General features: G+C 40.8%; 1 protein-coding gene across 2 annotated transcripts in view; it reads left to right on the forward strand.

Moving 5' to 3' along the window:
* CD226 (CD226 molecule) overlaps positions 1-22,061 on the forward strand; it is a 117,225-nt gene extending 95,164 nt beyond the window's left edge. The window contains exons 4-7 of one of the 2 annotated variants that reach the window (XR_009598283.1): positions 8,984-9,083; positions 13,095-13,173; positions 14,397-14,454; positions 17,346-17,365. Coding sequence is in view for 1 of the 2 variants with exons in the window: in XM_060405585.1 (XP_060261568.1) it covers positions 8,984-9,083; positions 14,397-14,454; positions 17,346-17,459 (272 nt within the window). In the remaining variant the exon portion in view is untranslated. Of the gene's footprint in view, positions 1-8,983; positions 9,084-13,094; positions 13,174-14,396; positions 14,455-17,345 lie in introns of both variants that reach the window. The other variant, XM_060405585.1, reaches the window with a different exon arrangement.
* Positions 22,062-22,998: the final 937 nt, after the last annotated feature.

The raw sequence follows: 22,998 nt of genomic DNA on the forward strand, positions 1-22,998 counted from the left end.
TGGATTCTGCATGCACGATACCTTTATTTTGAGGAGAAATAGTTACTATTCACTCTGGAGAAAAATTAGAGGTTGATGTCACGGTCCTTTAATTCTCTGCAAATAATTTATTCCCTAGGACCTTCTTGCTATAAAACAGGGAAAGGTTTCTGAAATACAGAGAGTATAAAATTGATTTGCACAAAGAAGTTTGACCTTTGAAAACTTGGAACCATATTACCATGCCAAAAACTGCTTGATGCATATTTCAGGCATATAGGAAAGTTCAACAAACTCAAAGCTACCTTTATTTCCAGGGGTCCCCGAAACGTACAGGCATCCTACACATGCTTATCAACACCCCTTTTACCTTTCCCCAGAAAGGTGGATCTAGTTACAGAAACAAACACCCTTGGTTTTACATGATTAGAATAACATGGAATTTCAACATGAAAGAACAGAAGTTAGTTACTTAACTCTGATTTTGAATGCATGCATACAAAATTAGCACACTCTTGATGATTTACGTTATGTGGTGCTCAAATATATAAAGCACCTCTACATGTTTTATCTATTCAGTTCAGTCGCTCAGTAGTGTCCAACTCTTTGCGACCCCATGAATCACAGCACGCCAGGCCTCCCTGTCCATCACCAACTCCCGCAGTTCACTCAGACTCATGTCCATCGAGTCAGTGATGCCATCCATCCATCTCATTCTCTGTCGTCTCCTTCTCCTCCTGCCCCCAATTCCTCCCAGCATCAGAGTCTTTTCCAATGAGTCAACTCTTCGCATGAGGTGGCCAAAGAACTGGAGTTTTAGCTTTAGCATCATTCCCTCCAGAGAAATCCCAGGGCTGATCTCCTTCAGAATGGACTGGCTGGATTTCTTTGCAGTCCAAGGGACTCTCAAGAGTCTTCTCCAACACCACAGTTCAAAAGCATCAATTATTCGACGATCAGCTTTCTTCACAGTCCAACTCTCACATCCATACATGACCACTGGAAAAACCATAGCCTTGACTAGATGGACCTTTGTTGGCAAAGTAATGTCTCTGCTTTTCACATGCTATCTAGGTTGGTCATAACTTTTCTTCTAAGGAGTAAGTGTCTTTTAATTTCATGGCTACAGTCACCGTCTGCAGTGATTTTGGAAGCCCCCCAAAATAAAGTCTGACACTGTTTCCCCATCTATTTCCTATGAAGTGATGGGACCAGATGCCATGATCTTCGTTTTCTGAATGTTGAGATTTAAGCCAACTTTTTCCCTCTCCACTTTCACTTCCATCAAGAGGCTTTTTAGTTCCTCCTCACTTTCTACCATAAGGGTGGTGTCATCTGCATATCTGAAGTGATTGATATTTCTCCTGGCAATCTTGATTCCAGCTTGTGATTCTTCCAGTCCAGCGTTTCTCATGATGTACTCTGCATAGAAGTTAAATAAGCAGGGTGACAATATACAGCCTTGACGTACTCCTTTTCCTATTTGGAACCAGTCTGTTGTTCCATGTCCTAACTGTTGCTTCCTGACCTGCATACAGATTTCTCAAGAGGCAGGTCAGGTGGTCTGGTATTCCCATCTCTCTCAGAATTTTCCACAGTTTATTGTGATCCACACAGTCAAAGGCTTCAGCATAGTCAATAAAGCAGAAATAGATGTTTTTCTGGAACTCTCTTGCTTTTTCCATGATCCACCGGATGTTGGCAATTTGATTTCTGGTTCCTCTGCCTTTTCTAAAGCCAGCTTGAATATCTGGGAGTTCATGGTTCACTTATTGCTGAAGCCTGGCTTGGAGAATTTTGAGCATTACTTTACTAGCCTGTGAGATGAGTGCAATTGTGTGGTAGTTTGAGCATTCTTTGGCATTACCTTTCTTTGGGATTGGAATGAAAACTGACGTTTTCCAGTCCTGTGGCCACTGCTGAGTTTTCCCAATTTGCTGGCATATTGAGTGCAGCACTTTCACAGCATCATTTTTCAGGATTTGAAATAGCTCAACTGGAATTCCATCACCTCCACTAGCTTTGTTCGTAGTGATGCTTTCTAAGGCCCACTTGACTTCACATTCCAGGATGTCTGGCTCTAGATGAGTGATCACACTATCGTGATTATCTTGGTCATGAAGATCTCTTTTGTATAGTTCTTCTGTGTATTCTTGCGACCTCTTCTTAATATCTTCTGCTTCTGTTAGGTCCATACCATTTCTGTCCTTTATCGAGCCCATCTTTGCATGAAATGTTCCCTTGGTGTCTCTAATTTTCTTGAAGCGATCTTTAGTCTTTCCCATTCTGTTCTTTTCCTCTATTTCTTTGCATTGATTGCTGAAGAAGGCTTTCTTATCTCTTCTTACTATTCTTTGGAACTCTGCATTCAGATGCTTATATCTTTCCTTTTGTCCTTTGTTTTTTGCCTCTCTTCTTTTCACAGCTCTTTGTAAGGCCTCCTCAGACAGCCATTTTGCTTTTTTGCATTTCTTTTCCTGGGGATGGGCTTCATCCCTGTCTCCTGTACAATGTCACAAACCTCATTCCATAGTTCATCAGGCACTCTAGCTATCAGATCTAGGCCCTTAAGTCTATTTCTCACTTCCACTGTATAATCATAGGGGATTTGATTTAGGTCATACCTAAGTGGTCTAGTGGTTTTCCCTACTTTCTTCAATTTAAGTCTGAATTTGGCAGTAAGGAGTTCATGATCCATAGCCACCCCCATAGCCACTCTGGTGTTGATTTCATCATCATTTTGCAGTTGCTAAGACAAGTGTCCAGAAGTTGATGCGTCTTGTATTGGGGTCTTCCAGGGAAAAGAATTAGAAGACGGAACTTAGACCCCAAGGCTTGCCTTCTCAATCTGTTCTTTTCAGCAAATCAATATCTTGCTTGGGACAGATTGGATATTTGCATCGTACCGTTAGTAAACAATTGGAATCGACCTGATAATGCTGAGTCTGTCCACTAACACATCCATCCTGTGGGAACACACATACCCTGTGTATATCCCGTCTGTACCTAGAGGGAACTTGAATACTTCTCCTTTTTAATGGGGTAATTCAACGCAGATAACTTTTACTGGTATCTACCATGACCTTTCCAGAGCTGGCTAGAGAGAGGGTCAGGACCTGTGAGTTTTTCCCAGCATGTTATTTTGATCCAGATATTTAGGTTTTGAATTACCTGGTCTCCCCACTCCCTGACCCCACCCTAGACCGTAATAAAGGATGAACTGTAAACATCAATCCCTGCTCTTGCCCGCCTGGCTCTGAGGAATGGACCAGGAAGCATTTCTATCCAAGCCTTTCTAAAGAAAGGTTTATAACTCAGCCATAAATACTTGTCATCGGCAGAAACATAGCTGGGAGGGCTGCAGTCCTGGAGTAAATTATTCATTTATATCTCTCACTGACGTGCTTTAAATTGTTTTAACTGTATTTATCTTTTCTGATGGGTGGGAAAATAATGGCTTTATGGTTCACGACACTTTTGTCCTCCCATGAATCAACACAGCATGGGGATGAAAATCGAAAAAAAAAAAAAAAATCAGCCAAAAAGTGGCTGCCTGAGATGAGACAGTAATTCTTCTTTCTTTAAGAGAGGGGCTTGAGGGCTGACATTACTCAAGTTAGGATCTAGTAGCAGAATTTAGGAAAAAGTCAGCATTAGGAACTATTGAGTGACTCCCTAAAGCTTCCACCACCGTTTGCTTTTCCCTTTTGTTTCTGGTTTTAGTCACAGAGGGCCCAGCAAGTTGTGTGGTTACACTAGCCCCGGCAAGTATGGTTCACATTAATGCAGCCGAGGAGTGGGAGGCACAGAAGAGGTAAAAGATAGGATTACCTATGGACTGCCCTGGCAGGCCAGTGGTTAAGACTTCATACTTCCAATGCAGGGGGCACAGGTTTAATCCCTGCTTGGGGAACTAAGATCTCACATGCTGCACTGCCTGGCCAAAAAAATTAAAAACAGAAAGAAAGAAAGAAAGAAAGAAAGAAAGAAAGAAAGAAAGAAAGAAAGAAAGAAAGAAAAAATTTTAAAAAGTAGTATTGGCTTTAGGCCGAGATATCTGGATTGTCATACCTCTGCAGTATGATTGAATCTCTACAAGACTCTCATGATTTTTGTTTTTACCCACCATTTCATCTCTAATGCCAAGTACACACTGTGCCTTAAAACACTACGTGTTAAAAAAATGAGTGAGTAAGATGGATCTGAGTCCAACATTTGCTAGAGAGGTTAAAAAGAGCCAATATACTTCACATGAAAAAATGTGAAGAATCTGAAAATTTGATTTTGGTTTTATAAGTGAGCAGCGTGAAACAAATCACCATACTTTTTAGCGGTTTCTATTTAATTATCGTAATGGAGAGCTTAACAAAGAAAGCCATTGTGATTCTTAAGCGTTCTGAGTACAGTTCTGCAGAGAAACTCTCTACGTCCTGCACTTTAAATATAACCATTAAAAACTGGCAGAGTTTTAAGCAGGCAGACCTCTAAGTTTTTCTACTGTTGGGTTTTTTTTTTTTTTTCTGATTATTATCATTTAGTACATTTGGAAAATAGCAAAAAGCCTAAAGAAATATTGCTTTTAATTCTATTCCCTGAAGCTCATCACTTTGAAACTGTGGCATGCTGTTTTCTGGCAGGCTTTTTTTTCTCATAAGTTCTATCCTCTATTGAGATATCTTAGCATACGCATTTGTGAATTCTGGATTTGAAATTTTACTTAACTTTCTATCTAGAGTCAACAGTTTTCCATTTCATTGGAATTCTTTACATTCATCATTCTAACGTCCAGGCCCTGATTCTCAAAGAGGTGGCCCCAAACCAGCACCACACAGGACCTGCAAATTCTAGGATCCTCCCAGCCCTGTGTGCTCAGTTGCTGAGTCATGTCCGACTCTTCGTGACCCACAGACAGTAGCCCACCAGGCTCTTCTGCCACCAGGCCCTTCTCTCCATGGAATTCTCCAGGCAAGAAGACTGCGGTGGGTTGCCTTTTCCTTCTCCAGGGCATCTTCCCAACCCAGGGATTGAACTCGAGTCACCTGTGTCTCCTGCATTGACAGGCGGATTCTTTACCACTCGCACCACCTGGGAAGCCCTCCCTAGCCTACTGAGTCCAAAACTCCGAGGGGACCACTCAACCATCTGCAGTTTAACAAGCCCCCTAGTGATGCTAGTTACATTTGAGACCCTCCGCTATGTAGTCTTGCTTTAGTCTGCTCTCGGAAAATAAGGATTTATTTTTTTTTTTTTTTTGCTGTTCTAAATGTTTCACAAAACTCTTTGTTCACATTTCTGAATGTTTTTATAGAGAAAAAATTGATCAAATGTGCAAGCAGCTTATGAAAGGATCGATGTACAGAGAATGCTTTATTCCTAGAGGCTGGTCGTGGTAGATTTTGCTCCCTAGATTGAACATGAGGTCATCCATCTTGCCACTGGCTTCCTTTCATGCAAATTTAAGTGCTTTGGTTAATAAGTTATCCACATCCTTCTCATTGTCTTGCTTAGTTTTCTCTTAATAACAAGGGTCTGTTAAAGATGCTAACTGATTTTCTTGTTGCTGTATGTTGTTTGTGATGACTTTGACCTCCAGATACTTTTCATTTTGACCCAGTTGATCCTATGTATTTGCTTATTTGTATAAACTGGAAACTCATTTCTCATTGCAGAGATTAAATAATACTCACATTTTTCTCATGTTTACATTTAAACATTTAGATCTCTGTAGTCCACCCAGATTGGTTTTCTTTCTTTTTTTTACTGTAATTAAGATCTAAATAATATTTCAAAAAGTAGGTAAATTATTTCCCCAGAGTACTGTCAATGAATTTTTTGATCATAACAGTCACATGAGTGTATGTTCCTCGGTTCTTTGTATTGTCACAACAAAGATTTGGAGTGACGGACATTAAAGCCCCCTCACATGTCACAGCTCTCAGGTCTCGAAAGGACCATGTTATAGCTCTTAGACAAATCAGTGTTACAGCTCTATTTTATTTAGAAGACAGCAGGAAAATCCATCTCTGAGGTGTGAGGGCACATGGATCCAAAGATGTGAAGAGAAGAGCGCCCCAGCATGCGGGGTGGGGGGAGAGAGAGAGAGAGAGAGAGAGCTAGCTTTGGTTCCTCTTTTCATATGTTTATCTCTCCCTGGGCCTGTCCTATGTAAATTGGGCCAGCCAGGAGTGTTGTTTGTTTTACCTGAGGTCCTCACTCCGGTCCACGGACCTTCTTTTGTTTTTTTTTCGCAGGCTTTTCCCTTCTTTGTCTTTTAGCCACCGCCATTTTGGACTCCTTTTCCCTATTCTGCCTACCTAAGCCATGCCCGCAGGGCAACCCAAGACGGGCGGGTCATGGTGGAGAGGTCTGACAGAATGTGGTCCACTGGAGAAGGGAATGGCAAACCACTTCAGTATTCTTGCCTTGAGAACCTCATGAACAGTATGAAAAGGCAAAATGATAGGATACTGAAAGAGGGACAGGGAGGCCTGGCGTGCTGTGATTCATGGGGTCTCAAAGAGTCGGACATGACTGAGTGACTGAACTGAACTGAACAATAACTTTCATTTTTTTCTTTCACGATTGTTCATTTGACTTAACCTTAGCATCTACTGTATTCAAATTATGTCAACATAGCAACTGTGGTCCTTTTATAAGCCTGTGTTACAATGTAGAATAACTTCAAATATTTTGTTTACTTTTAAAAATGTGCCAAGAACTGAAAAATGCTAATTTATTATTTGATTGGGAGAAAATTCCCTTGTTCCTTTTGCAGTGGTGATTCAGTATATTTTTGTTCTGAATAAATTTCACTGTTCTTCTCCCCATCATATCTGAACAAAACCCCACCTTAGATGCTACATACGAGGTCTTTAAAGTGTTTGTATATTTTTCTATCTTTATTCACCTTATAGGTTAAACAAATTTATAGAGTAAAAATAATGTTTATTATATGATTTAGTCTTTCTTTGCAGTAAACCTTACCAAAGAATGAGTGAAGTAAACTTTGAGCTCTTATCATGGAAGAAAATCTCAGCTAAATAGGGAGCCAGGAAGGAAGAAATCATCTGAATGAGAGATTGGGAAGACTGCTATGAAAAGCATGGTTTTCAGGATGCCATGGGATTCCAGACAGCCTGGGAATCAGGAAATTAAAGCTCAGTTTCAAGAGGATGGGCAGTTGTGCTGGTCTCTGCCATAGCTGCCCCTTTTCTGCAGGAGGGGGGCCTGGAAAATTTGCCACCTAAAGAGAGATGGCCATAAAGACAGTACCTTGGTTTCCATTCAATCCCACTTCCATCAACAACATATTCTGATGTCTTCTTGCAACGAGCTCTGTGGGTGGCGGTGGGTGAGGGGTGCTGTGGGCAGGAGGACATCTGAAAGATGAGATGGTCTCTGATCTCATGGGATCTCGGTCCAGAGGGGAGCAAATATTGCTCATTTGAATATTGCCTCATTAGACTCTTATCCCAACTCCAAGATGTAATTAGGAGTGTTGGCATCACTTGACAGTTGGAGGAAGGCAGGCAGAGAAGGTTAGGAATTTGCTGGTGGTCAAATAGCTAAATAGTGAAAGAATCAGTGTGAAAATTTCAGATTTTCCCCGATTGCTGGTCTGTCCAGTTAATACCTGAGTTGGAAAAGTAACATACTTTTCTTGATTATTTTTATGCTAAACTGTCATTAAGTAGACAGTATTTCTTAAGCAAAATTCTACTTACAGATATCAAAATTACATACTGTTGTGATGTACTTATTATTATCAGAACTAAGGAGTAATCTTCATTTTTTAAAAAAGATTTTTTTTTTAATGTGGACCATTTAGAAAGTCTTTGTTGAATCTGTTACAATATTGCTTCTGTTTCATATTTTGGGGTTTTGACTATAAAGCATGTGGAATCTTAGTTCACTGACTAAGCATTGAACCTTCATGCCTTGTAGTGGAAGGCAAAGTCTTAACCGTTAGATCACCAGGGAAGTACCAGCAGTAATCTTCATTTATATTTTAGTTTGATAGTTTTTTTTTTTCCTACTAAAGATTCTGTGTTTCTGATTGGGAGTTCATTAGAATGAAGTGCTACCTACCGTGAGTAAGTGCTTTCTATTCTTATTCTTCTTAAGGTATCAAACCCACTATTAGATCAAGGAAGTAAGGAAAATCTGCGAGGAGTCAGAGATATTTAGGTGACTCTGAAAGAAGTCTTTTCCCCCTACTCATCCTATGTTTTTTAAATTGGATTCTTTGTTTTATATACATTGTTATTCTGTGATGATTAACATTCCATGGGAAATAGATGGAGAAACAGTGGAAACAGTGTCAGACTTTATATTTTGGGGCTCCAAAATCACTGCAGATGGTGATTGCAGCCATGAAATTAAAAGATGCTTACTCCTTGGAAGAAAAGTTATGACCAACCTAGATAGCATATTCAAAAGCAGAGACATTACTTTGCTGACTAAGGTTCGTCTAGTCAAGGCTATGGTTTTTCCAGTAGTCATGTATGGATGTGAGAGTTGGACTGTGAAGAAGACTGAGCGCCGAAGAGTTGATGCTTTTGAACTGTGGTGTCGGAGAAGACTCTCGAGAGTCCCTTGGACTGCAAGGAGATCAGCCCTGGGATTTCTCTGGAAGGAATGATGCTAAAGATGAAACTCCAGTACTTTGGGCACTTCATGCGAAGAGTTGACTCATTGGAAAAGACTTTGATGCTGGGAGGGATTAGGGGCAGGAGAAGAAGGGGACGACCGAGGATGAGATGGCTGGATGGCATCACTGACTCGATGAACGTGAGTCTGAGTGAACTCCAGGAGTTGGTGATGGACAGGGAGGCCTGGTGTGCTGCGATTCATGGGGTCTCAGAGAGTCAGACACGACTGAGTGACTGAACTGAACTGAACTGAACTGAACATACCCTTTTAAAATTTTCCCAACTTCCTCTCTATTCTAGCTTTAGCTGAATTCCTAATTCCTCCTATAATTCATTTGTTTTTTTCCTCCTAGGTGAAACCAAGAACACATACATCCCCTTTGTGGCTGGTGGGGCAGTTCTGCTGTTGCTGTTGGTCCTAATTACCACCATCACTGTCATTACTTATAAGAGGTGAGTACTGGAACTCCTCCTGAGTAATTCTGATGCTTGAATTTCTCTATTAATGACCCAGTAGCTGGCTGAGCTGTCTTAGGACTCATGCACTGAGGCCACGTCCTTTAAACGCTGGTCTTAAAGGTAGAGGAGGAGCAGGGGCTGTGGAGGTGTTAGAGGAGAAGGCTAGAGCAGTTCATCTCAGAATTAGGAGGAGTGGGCCGTCTGCCCCCTCATCCACAGGTTCAACTGCCTGTCTGCAGCTGTATCTGTCTTCTTCCTCCTGCAAACACAAAAGGCTGGCAGGTGAGGCGCGAGGTGTGTGTGTGTGACAGAGGGGTCTGGGAGGGGTGGATTCTGAGGACAAGACCAGGGCTGAACACTCATTACACGTGTGCTTGGTCATGTCCAACTCTTTGCTCCCCCAGGAACTGTAGCCACCAGGCTCCTCTGTCAGTGGGATTCTCCAGGCAAGAACACTGGAGCGGGTTGCCATTTCCTCCTCCAGGGGTCTTCCTGACCCAGGGATCTATCCTGCATCTCTTGTGTCTCCAGCATTGGCAGGCAGGTCCTTTATCACTGCACCACCTGGGAACCCCCAACACCTTCATTTATTCATTCATCAAATATTTATTCTGACCACGGTGAATGAGATGTGATGGCATGCACATTCTAATAAGCAAACAATGTGATTTTAAATGGTTATATAATGTCTGAAACAAGTCATATAGGTGCCTTTATTACAGATTATTGAGAAGAAAGGAGTTGGGAGGGGCTACCCTAGAGAGAGCGGGGGGTCACCTGGCCTCTTCTAAAGTCTCCTACCTTTTATTGTCTATGACACACTTGGGGAATTTTCTAGGATGTTCTTGGTTAGCCGTTCCCTCCTAGCTGCCCCACATTCATCAACTCACCAGTCTAGGTATTTGTTGCAATCTTATTTGTAGTCACATTGGGTTGGAATCATTCCTTGTAACTCGTGATTCTAACTAACGTATTAATCTATTTATTAAGTTATTTTTAATGGGATAGTTGCTTTACCATGTTGTGCTGGGTTCCGCCATGAAACAAGCTGAATCAGTTACTTGTGTATGTGTTCGGTTTAGTTCAGTTGCTCAGTGGTGTCTGACTCTTTGCAACTCCATGGACTGCAGAATGCCCTCCCTGTCCATCACCAACTCCCGGAGCTTGCTCAAACTCATGTCCATTGAGTCGGTGATGCCATCCAACCATCTCATCCTCTGTCGTCCCCTTCTCCTCCTGCCTTCAATCTTTCCCAGCATCAGGATCCTTTCCAATGAATCAGTTCTTCGCATCAGGTGGCCAAAGTATTGGACCTTCAGCTTTAGCATCAGTCCTTCCAATGAATATTCAGGACTGATTTCCTTTAGGATGGACTGTTTGGATCTCCTTTGCAGTCCAAGGTACTCTTAAGGGTCTTCTCCAACACCACACTTCAAAAGCATCAATTTTTCGGCGCTCAGCTTTTTTCACAGTCCAACTCTCACATCCATACATTACCACTGGAAAAACCATAGCTTTGATTAGACAGACCTTTGTTGGCAAAGTAATGTCTCTGCTTTTTAGTAAGCTGTCTAGGTTGGTCCTAACTTTTTGTCCAAGGAGCAAGTGTCTTTGAATTTCATGGCTGCAATCACCATCTGCAGTGATTTTGGAGCCCCTCCAAAATAAAGTCTGTCACTGTTTCCATTGTTTCCCCATCTATTTCCTGTAAAGTGATGGGACCAGATGCCATGATCTTAGTTTTCTGAATGTTGAGCTTCAAGCCAACTTTTTCACTCTCCTCTTTGACTTTCATCAAGAGGCCCTTTAGTTCCTCTTTGCTTTCTGCCGTAAGGGTGGTGTCATCTGCATATCTGAGGTTATTGATATTTCTCCTGGCAATCTTGATTCCAGCTTGTACTTCATCTAGCCCAGTGTTTCTCATGATATATTCTGTGTATAAGTTAAATAAGCAGGGTAACAATATAGTCTTGACATACTCCTTTCCTGATTTGGAACCAGTCTGTTGTTCCATGTCTATTTCTAACTGTTGCTTCTTGATCTGCATACAGATTTCTCAGGAGGTAGGTCAGGTGGTCTGGTATTCCCATCACTTGAAGTATTTTCCATAGTTTGTTGTGATCCACACAGTCAAAGGCTTTGGCATAGTCAATAAAGTAGAAGTAGATGTTTTTCTGGAACACTCTCTTGCTTTTTCAGTGATGATCCAATGGATGTTGTCAGTGTATGTATATCCCCTCTCTTTCAGCTTCCCTCCCATCCATCCCTTGTGTTAAAGTCTCAGGGAAAGAAGGAATCAAACTTTTGGTGTCTACTTTTTGAAAGTCTGACACATTGTAGCCATTTAGTATATGTTTGTTGAGTGAATGACTACATCCATCTCCACTCCTCTCCCCCAGTGATATTAATGTACACACACACACACACACACACACACACACACGGACACACTCATGTGTGCTTATTGGTAGGGTTTCCCATAGGTTTCTCCATCTTGTTGCCATGCCCCCAGCCTGCAGCTCTCCAAAAGTGGCCCTCACTGCTCACCTGCCTTCTGAGATCCCTCCAACTTGCTTGCCTGCTCCCAGGTATCTCTCTCCTTCTAACTCATCTGACGTTCCCTGGTTCCTCTTCTAAAAGTTAGACTGGCCACCTTGTCTCGCTGTTTAAAGACTATTTATTGTGTTTCCACTGCAACCAGAATAATGCTAAACTCATTAACCTTGTGTCACGGGTGCCCTCTGTTCAGCCTGATTAATCTAACCTCAATCTAATATTTAGGAACTTCCCTGGTGGCTCAGATGGTAAAGCGTCTGCCTACAATGCTGGAGCCCAGGGTTCGACCCCTGGTTTGGGATGATCCCCTGGAAGAGGAAATGGCAACCCACTCTAGTATTCTTGCCTGGAAAATTCCATGGACGGAGGAGCCTGGTGGCCTACAGTCCATGGGGCCACAAACAGTTGGACACGCCTGAGTGACTTCACTTTCTTTCAATCTAATATTCATTTGTATTTTCTAGTTTACTTACTCTCCTGATATTGACCAGTTGTATTAAAATACAGCTTTTATTCTGTGAACACACCTGACTCTTTCCCTCTGTGATGCCACCAAAATGCTGGTTTCCCCAGATTTAGTCTCAGTCCTGTGGATGTTCCGGTGCAGGAGCATGTCCCCTCTGGGAGGCTGCCCTGCATTCTACCTCCTGCCAGCAGACAGGAGGTCACCGTCCAGAGTGCCATCGCGCCTCTCACCCTCCCCGCCTCGCAGCCTGCTTTGCAGTTTAATTATTTCCTCCTTGCTTGTCTTCCCTGCTATTCATAATGGCAGGGGTTGTGTTTTGTTCATTTCTTCGTGCTTGATGGCATTTAGTGCTGGTCTTTCCAAACAGTGGATGGTCCACAAGCATTTGTCTAATTAAGTTGAAACATGAAACTGTCGACGTCCCTTTCTCTGCATCGTGGGCTGCTCTCCAGTCAATCCCTGGTCAGAAATGAGCAAATCGATGAGTGGAACCCAGGTCGTTAGTGGCAGTGAGGGTTTCTCCCCTGCTTCACCTTGGTTCATAAAAAATGTGCCAAGGGCCAACGTGACAGGCGGAGCACGTGGGAACACGAGGAACACAGCGGAGAGAGACTGAGTGACAGGCAGGTCTCGGGAGCGTCACAGGTGTCAGCCAGGATGGATTTTGCGTCATGAGAACGCATCACTTTTACATGAATAGCTAAATGGAACAGTAGAATATATTGTTCTACTTGGTTAAATGTGATAAAAAGAAGATTAGTGGACCTGAATGCACGATCATGGCCAAAACCACAAAGCAAAAATTGAGTGCTCTTTTCTACCCTGTTGCTAGTATCCGTTTGTGGTCGTTGCTTAGAAAAGAAACATCTTGAAAAATAACCCAAGGGCCTGACAATGACCTTCTGAACTGTGTTTAACTGTGTTAAAAAAAAACCAACTCTCTTTTTTTTTTTTTAACGTTTAAAATAATCTTGCCGCTTCAGCTTCAGATGCGCTGACCTGGAGAGAAGCCAAAATACATCACAGGGTGCCTGAGGAAACGAAATCCTTCCTTCATGCTTGGTACGCACCCAGAAGCCCCTGGGCACCAAGCACCCTTTCCTTCTCCAGGGGATCTTCCTGACACAGGGATTGAACCCACATCTCCTGTATTGGCAGGCAGATTCTTTACTGCTGAGCCTCCAGGAAAGCCCATACAGCGCTCCATGTTAGTTATATCTCAATAAAACTGGAAGAAAAAAAATCATGTTCTGTTTTCTTTCATCACATTGTATACACTAAGGCTTATGTTAAAATATATTTCTTTACACATGTATACACACAGATACACACGTATATATATATTTATATATATTTGGACCTACTTAGAAAGTTAACTCTATGTTATGATATAACAAGCCTTATGAATGATAATTTAACAATGAATCAAAGGTCATAGATCTGCATATATTTCCTCACTTGTGAAAAGAGTTTGATCCCTGAGTCAGGAAGATCCCCTGGAGAAAGACTTGGCAACCCACTGCAGTCTTCTTGCCTGGAGAATCCCATGGACAGAGGAGCCTGGCAGGCTACAGTCCATAAGGTTGCAAAAAGTGGGACACAACTGAAGGGACTCAGCAAGCAAAGCAATACAGATGGTTTAGTGAAATGCCTGAAAGAGTCTGTAAAGCTTAGTTCTTTTGTCATTGTCATCCAAGAAGTTACACTGTGGGCATTTAAAAGGAACTTTTAATTGTGGGATATGTCTGAGATTATTTGGAGAAGGTTGTCAGTCATATATGTAATAACCCACTCTGCAGCATTCTTTAGTAAACTCCCTGAGATTAATTACTAAGCTACACTACTGGATATCCATTTAGTTGCCTTTGCCATTTGTGAGCACATTGGAGGATGTAGGAAAAATGGAAAAATTTAGGTCAATGGAATTTTGAGTGACTACATATAAAGCAGCCATGATCAACTTCAGAATAATCAGTAAGGGTCGGGGTGCAGGTGAGGTATAGAGCGTTTGAAATCATAAGAGTGCTGGGACTTCCCTGGTGGTCCAGTGGTTAAGACTTCGCCTCCTAATGCAGGGGGTACAGGTTCTGTCCCTGGTTTGGGGAGCTGAGACCCACATGCCTTGCGGCAAAAAAACAAAACTTAAAACAGGAGCGGTATTGTAACACATTCAATAAGGACTTTAAAAATGGTCTACATAAAAAAAAATCTTTGGAAAAAAAAGAAGAAATACTGCTAGTACTGACATGTCATTCTTAATTTCTCTTTTGTACATGCGTTCCCAGAAGGAAAAGGCAACAGAAAAGAGGCCTATTTAAAGACTTCTGGATCACACAGAATAGGGTAAGTGTTCTCAGAATAGTTACTCACCCCTCCCCCCAACTCTTTCTTGCATCCTAAGTGTCTTGGTAAGTCAGTCCATTTTGCAGCTTGCAAGCTTCTTGTTTATTCTCAATAACCTAACCACACAGTCGCCTGTTGTTCAAGTCTCAGCTATTTGATGAAGCAGTTCTTTTCTGATTTAGTCTCCTATGATTTGCCGACTAAGGTCTGGCTAGTCAAGGCTATGGTTTTTCCTGTGGTCATGTATAAATGTGAGAGTTGGGCTGTGAAGAAGGCTGAGCGCCGAAGAGTTGATGCTTTTGAACTGTGGTGGTAGAGAAGACTCTTGAGAGTCCCTTGGACTGCAAGGAGATCCAAACAGTCCATTCTGAAGGAGATCAACCCTGGGATTTCTTTGGAAGGAATGATGCTAAAGCTGAAACTCCAGTACTTTGGCCATCTCATGCGAAGAGTTGACTCATTGGAAAATACTTTGATGCTGGGAGAGATTGGGGGCAGGAGAAGAGGGGGACGACCGAGGATGAGATGGCTGAATGGCATCACTGACTCGATGAACACAAGTCTGGGTGAACTCCAGGAGTTGGTGTTGGACAGGGAGGCCTGGCGTGCTGTGATTCATGGGGTCACAAAGAGTCAGACACAACTGAGCGACTGAACTGAAATGAACTGAACTGAACTGATGATTAATACCCTTGGACACATCCACATGTTTTACATGTTTACACATGTAAACATGTTTACACATGTTTTACATCCATATAAATAAAGGAGCAAGTACACTTAAAATAATAGTCAACATTGCACATTTAGGTGCCGCCATCAGAGGCCTGCAATGACAAAATTACCACAAAGTGGGTGACTAGAAAGAAGAGAATTCTGTTGTCTCACAGTTGTGGAGGGCTGAAATCTAGAATCAAGGTCTCCGCAGTGTTGGGTCCTTTTTGGCAGGAGGCTCTGCTCCATGTTTCTCTCTCAGTTGCCGTGGTTATCAGCGATCTGCAGCTTGCCGACACATTGCTCAAACCTCTTCCTCTATCTTCACATGGCGTTCTTCCGCGTGCACATGTGAATGTCTGTGTCTCTTCTCCGTTTCTTTTAAGGGCACCAGTCATATTGAGCTAAGGGCCCATGGTTCTTCAGTACGACCTCCTCTTAAACTGTGACAACTGAAGCAACCCTATTTCCACATAAGGTCACATTAATGAAGGTCTAGGAAGTACATACATTTGGGAGTGATGCTATCTGACCCGGTGCAGGGCATGATAATATTTCTGTGTCTTGAGGTTTTTGTGAGGGTTAAATTAAATTGAACGAATGCATAGCAAGCACATAAAAGGACGCAGTACAGGATATTCATTACTATGATGATGTTGGATTAATTGATTAATTGATTGATGTCCAGATTATGAAGCTAGAGACCCTTCTGCTGGGCGGCAGGACTCGGGTTAACTGTGACATTGTTCCCGTGTTTCTACCTGCTCCTGCTCCTTCATGTTTAATTGAAAGAGGAGGAAATTTACTTCTGGGTTTGCAGATAAGATGTATGCTTATTTTCATGCTCACTCATTGTCTCCACTGTAGGTCAAATATTCCCTCTAATGCACATTAGTCTGTTTACAAAATCTTACAATAAAACATTTTCCCGAGTGTTATCTAAAATTACATCCATTTCTCTTCAATTAAATTATTTGCACTTGAATGCTACATGGCCAAAACGTCTAGTACTAAAAAGCTTCTGACAATCCAGTGTGTGCGCTTCAGACTTCTTAATAATCTCTCAGTTTAGCTTTCTTCTTCTATTAAGGAGTTACTCTTTGCAAAACAAATTTTTGTCTTCCTCAATAACTCATGTTTTGCTTCTGGGCACCAAGTGCAAAGGCTAGAGAAGTCTGGCTTTTTTCTGTCACATACGATTTTTGGGACTCTTCTCTGTCCTTAGCTGTTGTCCACTCAAGCCAATGCAAAGGCACACGTACTGCTCTCAATTCCAGGGGAGGAAAGGTGCTTTGCAACTTCCTGCCCTAGATATTCAATGCTTCTGGGCTTCTGCAGGCTTTTTGATATTTTGAGTGGCAATTAGAAAGTTAGATAGTCAGCTGGTCTGTCAAAGTTAGACTTCCTTGATTCTTCGGGGGCTCTTTTAAAAAAGACAAATTGAGTAGACAGCAATAGCACTTGAGCTTTCCTTTTACTTTCTCTGTGCAAACACCAACACCACTCTAAATTTTCAAGCTATTCACTACTCACCAAAAGGCCTCTCTCTCCTCTTCCTCCTCTTCCCTTCATTTCTGTCCCCTGTTCTCTCTCCCCGCTCTCACTTAGGCCTCTGTATTTTCTGTCACACACATACATACATGTGGTCAAAGTGACTTGATTAGCTAGAGAAGATTAATGATTGTAAAAGATCATCTTGAAAGTGAATGTAGTCTTGCTTTTGTAATTTTTAAGTTGTGTTCAGTTTCTTATTCCTAAGCCAGGACATGGTGTACTTTAAAAACATTTCTTTAGTAATTCATCCATTCAACAGAAATTAATGGTTATCCACTATGGGAAAATACTGTACTAGACCTTCCATATAAAAATTCGAATTATTGTTCTCTTTGAAATAGCGTAACTTTAGGAGAGAGAATTTTGCATCTAAAGAGGTAATTTATACCCCTCTATATCAAGTGATAATCAAGACTAATCTCTGTTGTATCTCAGAGTCGTGAGATCAAGAATGTGATTTTCTCATGGAAAGTCCATGCAATGAAGAGAATGTTTTGTGAAATTAGTTGTAATAGAAATTTGACCTATATTATGGATGAATTGAGGAGAAATTTGTTTTGAGTGTCTTGATCAAGTGCTGAAATTCAGTGAATTATTAACATCCTCTGTGTTTATCTTTCTAGGCAACCAACAACTACAGAAATCCCTTCCCTCCCAATCCACCGTCAGGTGGTGCAGGAGAGGACATTTATGTCAACCACCCGGTCTTCTGTCTTGGACCAAGGGCTAGAGTCTAAGCCCATCATAGGAGCATGTAAATGATAACTGTTATGTACATGGATCGTCATAAAATGTCTTCCCACTATTTACTGTCTACCTTGGATATTGATTGATCAAATTTATTTCATTTGACAAGAAAAATACTACCTAACCATAGAGAGCATTCTTAACAGATATGTTTTAGAAAACCTGACTCTAATTAGCTTATACATAAAAGGAAACATTGAATCATGTAATGGGACAATCCAGGGAAGATCAAGCTTCAGGGAAGGGTTATTTGCCAGGGCTTAAAGATTACGTCCAGAATTAAGAACGGACAAAAGACAGTTTCTGGATCCCCTGTCACAGCATTGGATCTACTTCCCTTGATGTTAGCCTCACTCTCCTTCAGACTCTCTGCTTGTGTTTCCAAGATGACTGCCGACAACTCTCAGCAAGTCATAATCCTTGTTTCCGCCTGGTAGAGAGCAAGCACATTCGATGACTTGTCCATTGTTAAGCCGTCATCATGGCCATAAAGGAAACCAACCCTGAATATTAGTTGGAAGGACTGATGCTGAAGCTGAAGCTCCAGTACTTTGGGCACCTGATGGGAAGAGCTGACTCACTGGAAAAGACCCTGATGCTGGAAAGACTGAAGACAAAAGGCGAGGGAAGCAACAGAGATTAAGATGGTTAGACAGCATCACTGACCCAGTAGACATTTGAGCAAACTCCGGGAGAAAGTTGAGGACAGAGGAGCCTAGCATGCTGTAGTCCATGGGGTCACAAGGAGTCGGACATGACTTAGTGACGGAACAACAATAACAACAACATGGCCAGGAAGGGTCGGTGGGCTAAGTCAGTTAAGGGCTCGCTAGAGCTGTGTAGGAGTGGCGCCCAAGTCCATTACTGGGAAGGAGAGGGGAAGAGGCTGAGGAAGGTGTAAGGAAGGAGGAAAAGGGATCAAAGAGTAGGAGGGTACAGAAAAACTTTTTTTGCTTCAAAGTTTTGACCAGGTACACAGCTTGGCCTCATGATATGACTCGCAGAGCAATTAGACCATGCCTGCTGTTGTCCAAATTCTAGGTGGAAGCAACAATGAAAAGTGTTTGTCAAACTCAGTAACGGTCACGGCCACCTTGAAACCACAGTGATTTGGTAATGACAAAACAGTGATCATTCCTGTCTCATGTCCTCATTACTCATCTTTAAAAGGTCCTCATTTCTAAAAGATTCATCTCAAAGATTCATTTAGGTTCCAAAGTTGGAGACTTGGCATGATAATCTGAAATGAACCCAAAGCAAATTCTCACATTGTCTGGATTCTTAAGCTGTAATTTACAGTTTTAGCAAGACAGTGGATATGTTGTGGTTTTATCTTTAAATACCATGCACACTAAATAGTGCGATTATTCTGTGAATTGTGGAAACTGTGAGTGCCCCTAACTGTTTCAGAAGGGAAAGAATGAAAATGATCACTCCCAGTTGTACTATGTATGTGCAATGAGAGTTAGCTGTCATTTTTATTTGTTTGCTTATAGATACTTATATCTGGATTCAAGAAGTGTTTCCACAGATATATTTGTAACAACGTAGGCAGGCAGTTTTACAAGAAAACCGTCTACTGTTTTGTTAACTAGATCAGATCTATGAAAGTGTCCCTTGCTGACTATCCGTTTGCACGGTGAAGCAAACTTGGCATCCTTTAAAAGATAAATGACTTCTTCCTAAAAGTTAACCAAAATATTACTTTCTGGGAGATTCTGATAACCAATCCTCTGGGAGATCCTGATAACCAATGACTAAATGACATAGGTGAGAAGTAAAAAATTTCTACCATGGCAACATGATTTCAGGGAGGATTTTTATGTAAACCACTTAATGTGTGGGTTACAGAAACCACAGTATTTGAAATTTGTCTCTTTTTCCATGGATGTTTTAAACTTTTTTAAAAAAGCCTCTCAAAACACTTATGAGAATTATTTACTCTGTCCCTTCTTTTCTAAATTCTTCATCTCCAGGGTTCAGAATTTTTACGGATTTGGAACCTTCTTAAGTCCTGCTGAAATTTCTCCGACCTCCTCTGTAGATCCTGCTGCACTGTCATCTGTTATGCCATTGAAACTCTGGTCATTCATTTTCTTTGGACATCTTTACTTAACAAAGCACTTTCATTGTATTCTCTTTAATATTACATTAACTTGCTAGAATTGTCAACTGTGCCTAATATATTAGGGTTGAAAGTTCTAGTTATATATATATATATGTATACATATATATGTAAAAGTTAAGTCACTCAGTCATGTCCCACTCTTTGTGACCCCATGGACTGTAGCCCACCAGGCTCCTCCGTCCATGGGACTCTCCAGGCAAGAATACTGGAGTGGGTTGCCATTTCCTTCTCCAGGGGATCTTCCTGACCCAGAGATCGAACCCAGGTCTCCCTCATTAGAGTCAGACACTTTAACCTCTTAGCCACCAGGGAAGAGCATATATATGTATATATATATATAAAACTATGCCTACTGTATATGTATACAATATATGGTATCCATAGTAGGTATATGGTATATATAGTATGTGTGTATATATACGTACACACACTAGCACACACACATATGTATTTCCCTAACCTACTGTACCTACTATTCCAGTTGTTACTAAGGAAACAGATCCGCAGCATGAAAGGTCAGAATTGAATTAAATTATGTGTTAAATCTTTTCTGCAAGGTGCTATATAGGAAACAAATGCTTCCTAAGGTTCTTTTTTACATACATGATTTTTATTGGTACTATATTAAATAAAGTCTATGTTTTCTTTGAATGCCATTCTTTTAGTATCTGTAAAAGTAACCAATTACAGCGAGTTGCTGTGTGGTGACAAGGTAGGTAAGTTTGTTAAATGCCATCATAGCGTACACAGTTTTGTCAGGGGAAGAAGACATCTTATTAGCCTACAATGATTAGGTATTGATTATATTATCATCAGAGAGACCTTGAAACATTATTTAAAAGCCTTTATGCACACTGGGAAAATAGAATAGGAATTTCATTAAATTGAAATTATGCTTATAAATGGGAGGCAGGTGGATGAGGTTATAATTTTTAGCTAGTAAATACTGATACTTATAGAATTTTAAGTAATTAAGTTTATTACTAAAATATACATATACGTTTAAAATATATTATCCATTTATACAGAATTAAATAAAAATGACTTAACTTTTATTGTAAATAACCAAATTATGTTTGTTTTTCTAAAACTATATTAAATAAAAAGTCCAGCTGCATTGCAGTAATTTTCTAATTTGGTAGAGTCCACATGGAAATTAGAAGTCACTGTAATCAAAGTGCTTCTCCTTGATTTTTAATAATATGCTGTTTTGTACCACTTGTATGAATTTCAGCAAGACTGAATATTGTAGAATACAGATGCTTATAAAGTACAGGGGGAGGTACTAAATTGTGAATACAAAGTTAAGCTCTTTTCCGCAATAATGATAAAAAAAATCTTTGAAAAAATAGAAAACAGTATAAACATGTATTACCATTGTTTTGTTATCATCATTAGTTAAGCCATCGTTAGAATGTCCAGAAAGTATCGACCTTCACATTTGGGCTTTTGCATAAATTAGTATGCTTTTCCACTGATCTGTCATTGCATTATTCTAAATCAAGTCTCTAAGCTCTTATACATTTGCTGGTCATCCAATAGGTGGAACTGTAGCTTCTAGAATTAACTGCAATGCTTCCTAAATTCTTTTTTACAAATCTTCAAAGTTGGTTTACGTATTTTACTGTCCCAGATTTAAAGCGCTAACTATGTTGTAAGGAAAGATCTGATTTGTGGGTATGGGTAATAAATGTCTTAAATTATCCCCATTTATTATCTGTTTTCCCTGCTGGAATGATGTTATATAGTCACCCTCTTTAGAACATTTTTTTTCCAGTTTTATGTGTAATTTTAGACTCGGGTTTTGTAGGGCATGCAAACGTTTACCTTGATTTACTATATTCTGTTGTTTGAATGAATAAAATGTAGAGCTCCGCTATCATTAGTTTCACTTATCAAAGGATATTAGGGGAAAATTCCTGATAATATTAACGTGAAGATTAAATGCAGAAAAAAAAAATCAAATGAGTGACACTTTGCCGCTTCTATCTCAATGCCGCATTTAGTGTGTTTTGTAAGGGCATGTAGTTCAAAGAGTTGAAGTGTGCTGTACAAGGGTCATTTTGGCAAAAAATGAACAAACAAAAAAACAAACAAAAAACCTGTCCTGATTTTACCTCCATTGAGACAAGAAAATGTCACTTCTGGTTATTTATTTTTCTGCTGTTAAAAGAGTGTGTTTGTCTGCAGCAGGTGTTAGTTGCAGCGTGCGGGCTCTGAGCTCCCTGACCGGGGGTTGGGCCCAGACGCCCTGCTCTGGGAGCATGGAGTCGTAGCCACTGGACCGCCAGGGAAGTCCCTCTGCTTTTCTGCATCGTGTACATCTATCACCACTAGATGTTTTTCCATTTTGGACACTCTTTATTGAATTTGATATTGTCTTTTCTACAAACACCACACACACACACCTTTGTCATGTATCCATCCTTCCAAAATATTCACATTAAAGTTTTGATTATTTCAATATTTGTTGTTTATTTTTTAATGATCTTGCCAATGCTCTTCTTAGTTGAATACCATGATAAAAATGATTGTTCATTCTCTTCAGAGTTAATATCTTTTTTTTCTGTCTAGCATTAACACTTGTCTCTTTTCCTAGTTTACTGTTTTGGTATTTACCATAACTTTATCTCAGAGTGTTCACCCATGGTCTAAAGGCTCTCTCCAGATTCTCTGAGACACAGTGGATATTTAGACAATCTTGTCTTCCTAGACCAGAACCTTGACCTGGGCTGATAAGCAGTGGTTATAAGCACAAGTTATGACTGCATAACTGTCATCCCAATGTCTCTCTTCATCCAGAAAAATAGTGGAGAGGACCATACAAGCTGGAATTGATTCTACAAAATTTCCCATTTGGGCTGCTATCCAAAAGTCTACAAGCAATAAATGCTGGAGAGGGTGTGGAGAAAAGGGAATCCTCTTACACTGTTGGTGGGAATGCAAACTAGTACAGCCACTATGGAGAACAGTGTGGAGATTCCTTAAAAACTAGAAATAGAACTGCCATATGACCCAGCAATCCCACTGCTGGGCATACACACCGAGGAAACCAGAATTGAAAGAGACACGTGTACCCCAATGTTCACTGCAGCACTGTTTATAAAAGCCAGGGCATGGAAGCAACCTAGATGTCCATCAGCAGACGAATGGGTAAGAAAGCTGTGGTACATATACACAATGGAGTATTACTCAGCCATAAAAAAGAATACACTTGAATTAGTTCTAATGAGGTGGATGAAACTGGAGCTGATTATACAGAGTGAAGTAAGCCAGAAAGAAAAATGCCAATACAGTATACTAACACATATATATGGAATTTAGAAAGATGGTAACGAAAACCCTGTATGCAAGACAGCAAAAGAGACACAGATGTATAGAACAGTCTTTCAGACTCTGTG

The sequence above is a fragment of the Ovis aries genome, chromosome 23 (assembly GCF_016772045.2).
Source record: "Ovis aries strain OAR_USU_Benz2616 breed Rambouillet chromosome 23, ARS-UI_Ramb_v3.0, whole genome shotgun sequence".
NCBI lineage: Eukaryota > Metazoa > Chordata > Mammalia > Artiodactyla > Bovidae > Ovis > Ovis aries.